The 12,814-nt window shown below is 44.7% G+C and overlaps 1 protein-coding gene across 1 annotated transcript in view; it reads left to right on the top strand.

Moving 5' to 3' along the window:
• Positions 1–12,814, top strand: part of LOC144755654 (purine nucleoside phosphorylase-like) — a 141,172-nt gene that overhangs the window by 23,107 nt on the left and 105,251 nt on the right. The window contains exons 2-3 of the mRNA XM_078644813.1: positions 2,982–3,151; positions 4,207–4,310. Of these exons, the coding sequence (XP_078500939.1) occupies positions 2,982–3,151; positions 4,207–4,310 (274 nt within the window). The remainder of the gene's footprint in view (positions 1–2,981; positions 3,152–4,206; positions 4,311–12,814) is intronic.

Below are 12,814 nucleotides of genomic sequence, written 5' to 3'. Positions count from 1 at the left end.
TGAAAGGCCTTTGTTTAAGACTCTTTCCTCAGTCGCTGACCGCACCCTGTAACTCACTAAGCAATGAAGGATTAGCACATTCCCTCCCCACTGTTTTTGATTCTTGCTACCACCGCCACTATTCCACCTCCAAGGGTGTTTTACTGTTGATGTAAATAACTCGCACTCTTTCTCATCCAATATTCCATAACCAGCTCTCACACCAACATTCCGCTCCACAGACACACAGGCTGAGCAGCAGGTATAACACATGTCTAACAACTCCCCTTCCTCCAAGTCCTCCTCCTTCTAATCTATCTGTATGTCACCCTCAACCTCATCCTCCACAGCCCAACTGGGGCCTGCATGATCCTGCCTCTACTTGAGTACATAATTCCACAACACTGGTATCTGCTCCACACCATCTTGTGGGGCCACTATGGACCCTCCTGTCTGTCCCACTGATGCAGGCCATCTGGACTCGTACCTCTGATCGCTGGAGGCTTCTCTAAACCTGCCTGCTTGAAGCACCAACCACCTTCTTCTGTCAGTGAGCACCCTGTCCCATGACGCCATCCAGCTGGCCGCTCCGTGCCCTGCCTTCAGTTCCCCTCGTGGTGCCCAAGTTGCATTTTACTCGCCCGAGTCTGCTGTGCCGCCACTCCCTGCAACCTGTAAATAGATGATAGATCTGGTGTGTTGGCCACCTGCACCCTTAAAATCTGTTATGATCTCACCGCTGGCAACCAACACCATCTGTCTCGCTCCTCTCCCTCCCTTACCTGTTACTCCACTGCAATGTTATGTGTGCTGCTCATGGGGAATATCACACTGCATTCGGGGCATGCACCCTTTCCCCCAGGCCCGCTTCTTGAATGTTCCCGTCTCCCTGTGGGCATGACACCACGCCCTCGCTGTGCACGGGAGTACATTCTCTTGGGCCCTCGCAGTTCTGACACCTGAGGCTCGAACGCCTCACAACTATCTGTATTTCATCCACTTCACCCCTCACCCCTGTCTCCTCGTCTTCACTCCAATCGAGGAGTGCAGCCACCACTGTAGATGCTGCACCCCTGCCAGCTGCAGGCTTTGTTGCCTTGCCTGCTCCCACTCTCCTCCTGTGCCTGTTGTGCACATCAGTCCCTTGGGAGCTTCCTGTCCCCTCCCACCCTTGTTGACCCACTTGCCCATTGTGTCAACAGGCCTTGAGGGGACCTGTTTAACCGCCATCTCTTGTAGAGGTTAACTGTAGGCACGCTGGTGCCTCCCCTTGCACTGCTGTCCCCGACTACTCCATATGAGGCCGAACTAGGCCGCTCCCTTATGCTCCCTGACCTTGCTACCATGCCACTACCCAGGACCTTGCCTCCCTAGCCACTGCCTTGCTCCTCTTGGCATTCACAGACATTAACAGGCTCCCGCCACTGCCAACATTTCCCTGAGGGCCCTGTCTGGTGCAGCATAGCCCCTTGCCTCTTCCCAGTACTCTTACGCAGAGCAGCGCACACAGGTGTAGCCTGTACTTGTGCCGTTGTTTGATTGCTCGCAACACCACCCACTGTATTGGGCCAGCTCTCACCGTGGGACTCCCCTCTGACTAAAATTTGCCCAGACGCACCTTCGGGCTGCTCAATGAATTCTCAAGAGGCAACTTGCACCCCTTCTTTGGAACATTTGGGGCCTTCCATGGCGGTGAACAAGCCCAGACAACAGGTGCCACTCTCTCCGATGCTTTATGCGGGGGGCGGCTGGACACCACTAAATCCAGGCTCCCTGCTTCCCTCAACAGGCTCAGAGCCTGGGCCACCTTATCCACCTCCATCCTGCCACAAACCACTAAGCCACCCAAACGTTTCCTTCCCTACCCTACCTCCCAACCAGCCACCAGCTCACCTGCCTCACAATGGTAGAGATATAGCCCAACCAGGATGGTTATATCCTTGGGTACCCATCTAACGACAAGTAGCCCACAATTCCTATTGGCAGCTGCCTGCACTGAACCAGTTACCCCAATACTCCCAGGGGCATATCTCCCCTTAGTTTGGTGCCCCCCTAAACCATCACTGTCTTTGAGACTGTGCCACACAACATGTGTCACCATTCTTTGATGTAGAATCACCTACTATTTGGAATTTGTGTATGACGATGCAAGGGGTGATAGGATATGCTGGAAGCCAGAGACTTGTGGGTGTGCCTTACTAGCAACCTAACCTAGGTTAAGACAGACGTGTTTAAGCTCTGCCCTTTCTGTTCACCTCCAGTCCCTGTTTAAACAACAATATACTTAATACATAGGACAACGTTTCCCTTGGTATTAAGGGGTGGCGTAATGCTTTATCTTTGCATGAGCAGTGTTACCTACTTGGTGTTATTCGGTGTAAATGGGTGTCTGAACACTGTGCCCCCAGGAAGAGCAAACGCCTCGTTCCAGTCGTCTAGCAGTGTCAACCTTTCGCCTAAGCTAGTGGTTACTTTTTGTACCTTTCATGACGTTTTCGGTGTGACCTCAAGGTTATGATGCTTTGGGCTTCCTTGACAATTTAACCAGACACATTTATACCGGAGGCACTAGTGGCCCACACTCAGCCAACTTAACAAAGTGTTTATCTTCAAACCATTTCACATGTGCATAGTGTGTGGTGTGTGTAATATCAATGTGATCACCAATTTATCTTGGTTATCTCGATCCCAGGGATAAACTACTCTGGGGTTGGATGAGTCAGTTAAGATGCTTGTGCCAGTCCCCATTCCAGTGTGCTTCTACATTTGGCCTGTTATATCGCTGTATAAACTTGCTCTTAAAAAAGACAACCCTAAAATTTGTATAACACGTGATGAGGTTCAAAGGTCTTTAGGGCTGGTGGTTTAAGGTTTGTTCCTTTTTCAAGCTGATCGCTCTTCTGCCATATGAGGAAGCCAAACACCCTCCTTTATGAATGAGTGTACCTGGAGCATACCTGCATGGACCTTTTGCCACCTACCTCTCCCCTGCTCTCTTCCAGGAACACTTATGAGGACTACAAACAAACGGCTGACTGGCTGCTGGCGAACACCAACCACCGGCCCACTGTGGCTATCATTTGTGGATCTGGGCTAGGAACCCTGGCAGACCTTCTGAAAGAACAAGTGATCTTTAAATACGAGGATATTCCCAACTTTCCCAAGAGCACAGGTAGGGGGCCTCCTGTCCAGGTCATAGGGACCAGTATCTTGGAACTGGTTGTCAAATAAGATGTCATCTGTGATTGGGACGTAGACAGAGTACTACTTTTACCAGTGGTTTGGTCACAGACTTGACCGTGTGCTGGATGTCTGAACCCGCATAGGTACACAAGAGAAAGGTTTAAAGCACACTCTGTGGAAGTGAAAGCAACTTAAGTACTGGAAAGGAACTGATTATCTGCAATCCATAGTGCTGCTTATATAGTTTTATGGTACACAGTCGAGTTATCTCCAGGATGGTTATCCGACTCATAACAAATATCCATAGACTCCTGTTTATGCCTTCCTGCTTAATATATTTCAGGGCTTGCAAATAGGGAGAAGTGCTGTGCAGAAGAAATAAGGTTTTCAGACCAGGTGTTCAGCCTGGCCCATGCTTGGATCTGTGAATGGGATAGGTGCAGTTAAATCTGAGGCCACCACCCATCCTTGGACATTCCTGAGACCAGTGCCTTTCTAGTGGGAAGCTCGCTTTACCCTACACTTTGAATGGGAATGGTGGTGGTCTACTTCAGACAAATCGTAACCTGCCTACAACATTTAAGAATTTGTTTACAGGACGATGTAAATGGGCAGTTTAATCCTAAAGCTGCCCCCTTCTGTGGTGGGATGCTCCCTTCTTCAGTCCATCTGCATGTGTGTCACAAGATATGATTATTTCGCTATCACCCTCCTGCCACCCTTGGCTTATTCAGATTGTGGATCTAGGAAGGGAAAATGGCAGAGAACGACCTCTTTGGCATAGATGTGGTGGTGCTCTGTTAATCTGATGCTCTGTTACTGTATATGCTGTACTGCAAATAGTTTCTTGTAAAATCTTTCAGATCTTAACTCACATGGAAGTGCTCATTGTTTTTGTGTTGCTGCCATTCTGGTTACATGGCTGGTATTTCACTTACTTTAAAATTCATGTGTAACACAGGCATTCACCACTTCCATTTTGCCAGGTGATGCATGCTGTGAACTGTGACCTTCTTGTGACCGTCTTTTTTCTATTCCACACAGTGCAGGGCCACGCTGGGCAGTTGGTGTTCGGTGATCTGAATGGCAAACCATGTGTTTGTATGCAGGGGAGGTTTCACTTGTATGAGGGGTATCCCCTGTGGAAGGTGAGTGTGTTCCTTGTTCAACTTGTATGATATTTTTATTTCTCAAGATTAACATGTTGAATCTAGTGGTGCACCTGTATGTACATTACAGTGGGTGACACAACATGTAATTGTGGCCAGCTTAGCTTGGTGTTCAAAGAGATCATTTCAAGAGTGATAGTCTTCATATACCTGCTTTGTGAGTGAGCCACGAGTTAAAACATATTATTCAGGGTTTCATAAGCCTTCAGTCACAGCACACAAAATGTATAGAGGTACCATGCACCTCCATAAGGTTTCCCTCTGGAGCAGGGTGAGTTACAGTGACAGAACGATGTAGGTAAGTACATCTCTGTTCCTCTGAGTTGAGAGAATGGAGGTCTTGTTTAGTTGCCCCAGTAACAAAGGAGAAAAGAGAATATATGCTAGCTAATGTGTTTTTTACTTCACTGTAATCTGCTACAGCCTGTGGTACTATGTTTTCCTCAATTGTTGAGGAATTGGGAATGCTTGGATTCAAACTCCCTCATCAAGCAAATCACAAAAGGGACCGTACTGAATTATTTGCAGAGGCTATCTCCTTTCAACATTGAATATTGTAGAGTACGTAAACCCTGGATGAAGCACTCGGAGGCAGCAGCTTGAAGGTAAACGTTTTTATTGAGAAGGAGAGCAGAGCGCCGAGACAGGGCAGCTCACACTAACTGCCAATGCTCGACACCCACTGCCCACGTCAGTACATCCACAATGGAGAAGAACTAGAATGCAACACCACACATCTTCCCTCTTTACAACACTGATAAAAATGTAAGTAGCAACTAGGCTGAAGGAAAAATGGTAACACCATATGGTCGTAGCTTAGTTGCAAAAACGAATGTAACCTACTACGATGCACCTAGATTCAATAAATATGGGGTGTGAGTACACAGCTTGTATAAATAGGAGAGAGCACGATGAACAATTCTTAATAAATAATTGTATAATAAATAGGTGATAAGAATCCAGTAAATACAGGATAACTGTAACGGCTACAATAAATAAGATTGAGCAAGGGAGAAAATCCCTAATAAATAACTGTGGAATAAATAAATGGTTCCAGCCTAAAAACAAGATTACCGGCTACGATATACAGCTTGACACAATTCAAGTAGGTAGCATGTCAAATTCATCATATTTTTTTTGTAAAACAATTTTCCTACCCCTACGGGTGATCTTAGAAGATGAATAGTGTGAGTGTACCTCTCTTTCCTGGGATCCCACCTCAGGTTGAGTCACCACCTCCTCGTTAGTGTCTTCCTCATAATAACTTGTTGTTTCAAGATTGCCAATTACAATAGGTTGAGGATGAGGTGAGTTGGGTGTGTGATTTGAGTTGTCTATTTCCCCTGCCTCATGGGAACTGCTCTGTGCCTCACTGGGTGATAATTTCCTGTTGTTAGCAGTGGGCCCTGGGCTTTCTACTTCAGACTACCACCACCCATCGTTTCCCTTTTTATCTCAAAATCCTTCTCCCACCATAAAACTTTATTGCATTTTGCCATTCTCGCCAAGGACCAGGGGCCAGATGTAGGTAGAATAGATTTACCGATTCTTAATTACCGAAAATTACCGAATTTTACCGATTCGGTAATTAAGAATCGGTAAATCTGAGGGGTGGATATGTAGGTATTCCAGATGTGCTGGAATACCGAATCGGAACAATTCGGTATTTACCGATTCGGTAAATACTGAATCGGTAATGCCCATTCATTCCTATGGGCTTTGAAGCCCATAGGAATGAATGGGCATTACCGATTCGGTATTTACCGAATCGGTACATACCGATTTTCACAAGGGTGCAGGGGGTGTCACTTTGACACCCTCTGGCCCCCCCAAAACAGGCTCGGGTGCCATGTGGCAGGCATACATGCCCTAAGGGCAGGTCTGCCTGTCATATGGCATAGGTGTGCATGCACACATGTGCATGCACACCGGAATCGGTATTTTACCATCAAATTGGATTTGATGGTAAAATACAGATTCGGTAAGGCTTTTGGGACTCAGAAGAGTCCCACCTACATCTCAGATTTACAGAATCGGTAAAAATACCGATTCGGTATTTTACAGAATCGGTAAATTTACCGAATCGGTAAATTTACCGATTCTGTAAAAAATTGCCCCTACATACCGAAAACCCATTTACCGGTCGGTAACGGCCGAAATCGGCCGTTACCGCTCTGTAAATGGCCTGAAACGGCCACCTATATCTGGCCCCAAATTTTCCCATTACTGAGCATAGCAGAGCGGGAATAGATTTCCTTAATCTGTTGGGGCTCGCTGAACAACTGCTGCCTTTCCTATACATAGGGCCAGATGTAGGTGGCCAATACCGAGCGGTATTTGGCTGATAGCAATGTAGGTGAGTTTAAACCTACTTGCAAAATAAGGAATCGCAAAAATGTGATTCCTTATTTTGCTCTTGCATTTAAGGAATCGGAAATACCGATTCCTTAAATGCAATGTAAATAACACAAAAAAGTGCACTTCAGCCTTAAGGAATCGCTAATTACCACCAACTTCAAGTTGGTGGTAAGTTGCGATTTCCTTTAAAAAAGCACTTTTTTGCTTTTTTAAAAGTGCCATGTGGCACACATCCATGCCCTTAGGGCATGGATGTGTGCCACATGTGCACACATGCACATTTAAGGGGTGCAACATGGTGTCCTTTGGACACCTTGGCACCCTTGAAATAGCTCCCGCTATTTGCAATTCTGTAATACCGAATCGCAAATAGTGAATATCTTCCCATTCATTCCTATGGGCCTCCTAGCCCATAGGAATGAATGGCTAGGTATTCCTTAATAACGAATCTCAATTACCGATTTGTTATTAAGGAATATTAGGGAATCGCTAATATTTTAGCGATTCCTACCTTCATTCAATTTAGCGAGTTCTTAGTAGCAATTCGGTAAAAATCGCTATTAAGGACTCGCTAAATTGAATTTACCTACATCTGGCCCAAAGTGCCCAATTTGACTTTAACCCTATCCCCCACATTTAGGGAAACGTCTTTCACCCCATGTTTCTTATCATAATACTCCTTATATATTTTCTGTGGTTTCTCAAGGTTGCTTTTTTTTACTATGGAAGGAGACCACTTGCTTTGTAATTTGAGGTTCATCCATACATTATTGTCACTGGTGTATGGCTCCCTTCCATGTAAGATCTTGAAAGGACTGTATCCGGTAAGAGTGGGTGTTATGCGATCTGCCCATAATGTCTTCTCCAACTTCATTTCCCAATTTTTCCTGCATTTATGGCTGCTTGGATCGAACCCATGATGACGCAGTTGAACCGTTCCGCCAATCCATTCCCTGCTGGGTGGTACACTGCATGAAGGCAGCCCATTTATCCGATGGGAATTGTGTGCCATTGTCGCACATTATGCTCCTAGGAATACCTTCGTGCAAAAACGTGCTAGTTAAGAATGCTATAATTGCTGAAGTGTCCGCTTTCTCGCAAACTTCCACTTCAGGCCATTTAGAGTATCGATCAATGAATATAATGACATATTTTGCCACACCCCATGAGTCAAGAACGGGACCTAGGATGTCGATCGAGAGTTATTCCTATGGATTTTCTGGACTGCAGTACTCCCCCAATGGCATGACTAAAGATTTGTCGGCGTTAGCACACTGGACGCATGCTCTTACACTTTTCTCGATCTTGTTGTCGATGCCTGGCCACCAGCAGGACGACTTCACTCTCCTCTTAGATTTGACGATGCCAAAGTGTCCTCCATACAATATGTCAAGGATGCGTGCTCTCTGGGCTTCCGGAGGGACCACCCTGTTTTCCCTCATAAGAGACATTGCATTATCGCTAATAGATAATTCTTCTCGTAGTTCCCAATATTTCTTTTGCTCCTCGTTCAATTTCTTCTTTTCTGACAATGCTGTGTCTTTGTCATACGCCGATTCCCAATCCTGAGCACTTATAACATCTTCTTTATCTTCCATAAACGCTACACTGTAATCTTCCCATTCATTGTGTGGGACTTCTGCTTTACCTACTGGAGAACGGCTTAAGTAATGTGCAACTTTGTTATTCTTTCCCAGCAGGTACTCTGCATCACAGACAAAATCCAGAAATCTCAGTGTCATCTTGGCAATGCGGGGGTTGCTTTTATGTTTCCTCTGGATGTGAGGACTTTCACTAAAGGTTTATGATCAGTCCTGATTCAAAGTTTTTGGCCCCATCAGTACTGTCTGAACTTTTCTATGCCCCAGATGTATGCCAACATCTCCTTCCAGATTACTGAAAATGTTTCCTCACAGGGGGTGAGAGAACAAGATGAAAATCCAATGGTTGTTTCTATTCCTTCTTCCGACAATTGAGATAGGACAGGCCCAAGGTCTTTCTCACTAGCATCAGTAGTTAGAATGCTCGGAAATTACAAATCGAAACCCTCTAGAGGTTTCGCATCACAGATGTCATTCTTGATCTTTTCAAATTCTAGGTTAGTCTCTGCATTTCATATGAAGACCCTTTTTTCCTTAAGAATCTGGTGCATGCTGTGGATTTTGGTGGCGAAGTTCTTCACAAACTTGCTATAAAATTCTGCAAGTCCTAGAAATGATCTTACATTGTCCTTCGATCTTGGTTCTGGAGCAGACTTGATGGCATCAATGATGTCTTTCTTGGGAGTCATATGAAAGGCATAATGAATGAGGTCAACTTCCTGCACGAAGGGTGGAGGGCTATCTGGTGGTAGGCTGCTGTCAAATCTACCGTGGAGAACCACTTTATCCCTTTAGTTTGCGCTAACATCTCATTTATCTTGGGTACAGGATATTTGTCCAGAATAATTTTTTATTCAGCTCTCTCAAGTCTATGCACAAATGCACTTTGCCATTATGCTTCCATGCTACTACCAAGGGTGCCAAACATTCTTCACTTTCAATAGGTTCAATAATACAATTTCTTTCAAGATGGTCTAACTCCCTCCCTAAGTGACGACACCGCCATTGCGAGAACTATGCTTAACCTAGTCTAATTTACTCTGAACCCCTCCCTAACTATATATATTTCTCAACATCGACCATTGAGCGCAGTGCGTTAATCTAAACACACGAACCGGTTGATCTGGAATTGCCCAGCACACCATAAACGTGCCTCCACAGAACTCCAAGTGAGACCTCTCTCACCCCTTAAAAAGGTAGATTGCGCCGCCCAGTTCCACTCACTAAACGTGTTCTATAGCCCACTATCCCTGCTCACTCTTGACCCTTATGCCCCAACAGCACCCGCCCAGAGGTTGTCATATCCGTGATAAACCAGGATCAATCCGCTGTTCCCACGGGTAAGCTAGCATCAATACGCTATCCTTCACTGAAAAACCTGATATTCGTATGCCTCTCACTGTGTAGGCTCACACGCGGTTAAATTCACTCAACCGCCGATTGCCGAAGCAAGTCCATTTAGATGAGGAATTGCCCTGATTATGAAATGCGCCTCTCACTTCCTGCATGAGTGCCCTATGCTGCACGTGGAATGTTTATAAAATTAGGCACGATCTGAATAGCATGTCACGAAAAGGCCCTCCCACGATGAACTCGATTAAAATCACCGAATGTACAGTATGGTATGCTGATTCCGAAAAACTGTCTATAACGGCGTGCATTATTGTCAGTAAGTTTATAGTAATCTAAATCAGCCATTGGTTGTTCTTTTCTCCCCCTGTTTTTTTCCCTTTCAATTTTGTCACTAACAGGCGGTTTTAAATTGTTAAATACCAGGCAAATGTAAATATTGTCAGTCCTGATGATGATCCCAGGTTATTTAGAGCAAAGGGATCGAAACGTCGACTTCTTCTAGTGCCTACGCAACTTAACATTGCGTATAATGCTGTTGTGATCAGCACTTTGGCGATACTTCTAAATTGAAATACTAACTTGGAAGTAGCCAATTTTTGCTCTGCCTTTGCCTGTAATCTTTACATGTTGTATGTTTCTTTCCCCCTGTAATTCCCTCCTAAGTACGGTACAGGATTGTGCCCTACCACTAACGGATGTTAGACTATTCTCTAAAAAAAAACTTGGGATTTACTACAAAATAAAATCCTAGTCCGACTGGACAGAGGAGTAATATAGCTACCTATTACGGCCTAAATTTTATTATTTTCCTATATTTCTCAAGTGCTAAGGACCTTTGTTGTTTGCAATATATGCTTGATACCTGTGGTCCTCAGCCAACTTTTGGGTCCCCTTGTTTTATTAAAAGGACTTTAGCGCAATCGCTGGATTGCAAGGGTTTTTCACAAACCTTCACAAACCCTCTTCTAGAGGGTGGGCCTTCCTAGTACCCTTACCATTTTCCCTCTATTCCCTTTTTCTAACTCTCTGACATGTCCAAGCACTCACCTCTGTACACAGATGATTATATCCAGCAAACCTGCTCAAGACCTTCCCTTCTTTCTGACACCCCAGATGCACCTAGCACAGCAAGCAGTTCCTTACCCGATCAGCTTGAGAAACTCAGAAAAAAACAAGTGCGTCTCCAATTAATGATATTGATGCTAACTGATTACCTGAAAGCTGAGGTAATACCAGTAGGCCTCCAAGTGAGAAATATCCCTGGTATCTTCACAGACAATCCGAAGTATATCGCAAATTTCAGTTACATAGGAACCACCTGTTCCAGACATTGGCTGGTCTTAGGGATTGACATAGCCACAGAAACACTAAAATCACTAGAGGTAGAAATTGCCGACATAGAGAAACAGCTGCAGGACTCTGATCCCTCCATTGATAGCAAGAAACTGCTGGAACAAGTTGAAAAGACAGTAGCAGACTTCTATAGAATAGAACAAAATAAGAAAGCAAATAAAATAAAGAAAGACATCAGGCTACACAACATCGAGAACACCTATCCCTATCTCCAAAAAGATTTCTATATCAATAGAACTTACGCGAACCCACAAACCAGCAGACCCTCGGGGCGTTATAACCGTCGTCAGAACCTTGTGGGATTCTCTGATACCTCCGCTGACTCCTCAGACAGTTCAGATCCAGGAGAAGGGGCCAGTACTACCAATAGACGGGGTAGGAGTCATCCTAATTTTTTAGCCAGAGGCCAACCCAGCACCCCACAGTGTGGGCGAGTAAAGAAACCACAAAGATGGCACAACCCACCGGGAGAACGGAAAACAAGGAACAATTTCTATCAATGGTAGTCAACACTACGACACCGTTGGAGATTATCCCTATCTTTAACTTATCCAGGCATACTCTTCTAGATCAGGAACTAGAACTCCTTAAAAAAGGCCTGCCTTTCGTGCCCACCATACGTCCAAATTACATGGAATTGCAAACGGAACTCCTAAGATTCTTTAGGACTATCCGCCTCAAAGCTTTTTTTTCAACTACATCCTTCACCCATGCCCAACTCCAACACACCATTTCGACCTCCCTCACCTTCTGCAGGAATGATACCCTCTGAGATCCTAACATTCGAGAAACTGGTCCTCAAGGATATCGCTAATCTAGAACATACTAAGATGTTCATTCCTTATAACATTTCGCGCCAAGAAAAAGATGCAATTGATAGACTCAAAACCAATAATTCTTTGGTAATAAAAAGCGCAGATAAGGGAGGCAGGATTGTGATCCAGGAAATTGAGGCTTATAAAACCAAGGTGTTACGCCAACTGAGTAACAGGGATCACTACCAAAAACTTCCAGGTAATCCTACCAAACAAATTCAAGAAACCATTGCCAAAATTACATCTCAAGCATGTGGGGACGGGTATCTAAGCAAAAAAGAATATAACTATCTCAGTGTAAAAACCCCCCGTATGCCAGTAATTTATACCCTGCCGAAAATACATAAAATCCTAACCAACCCACCTGGCCGCCCAATTGTTTCAGCCTGCGGATCAATCTTGGAACCACTGAGGGCATATGTAGATTTCTTTATCAAAGATTTCATCCCCCAGACAGCCTGCTATGTAAGAGATAGCATGGCTATGATTAACCTGGTGGAACATTTTTCTTTTGACCCTTCTCATGATACCCTATGCACTATGGACGTGGAATCGTTATACACGAACATTCCACAAACAGCAGCTTTACTTGTCATCCAAAAAGTCCTAGACTCAAGACCTCGCCCCTACAGGGTTTCATCCCTATTCATACTTCAGTTACTTGAAATATGCCTGACTAGGAACTTCTTTGTCTTTGAGAATGTGTATTACCAGCAAATTAAGGGGACTTCCATGGGGGCTATTTTTGCCCCCAATCTGGCAATTCTGTTTATGGACCAACTAGAGACAGGATCCATCCTCACACCCTCCAACCCTTTCTTTGCAGCCATTAAACTTTGGCGAAGGTACATTGACGATATTTTCCTCATTTGGAATCAAGATAGTGAGATATTACATCAACTCCTTCATTGGCTGAACAACAATTGCTCGGGCCTCTCTTTCACAATATCTCATGACAAATCCTCAATTGCGTTTCTTGACTTAACAATCTATCACTCGGAAG

The sequence above is a fragment of the Lissotriton helveticus genome, chromosome 5_1, assembly GCF_964261635.1.
Source record: "Lissotriton helveticus chromosome 5_1, aLisHel1.1, whole genome shotgun sequence".
NCBI lineage: Eukaryota > Metazoa > Chordata > Amphibia > Caudata > Salamandridae > Lissotriton > Lissotriton helveticus.
The sequence above is the reverse complement of the archived record's forward strand: the minus strand, read 5'-3'. Positions and strand labels throughout refer to the sequence as shown.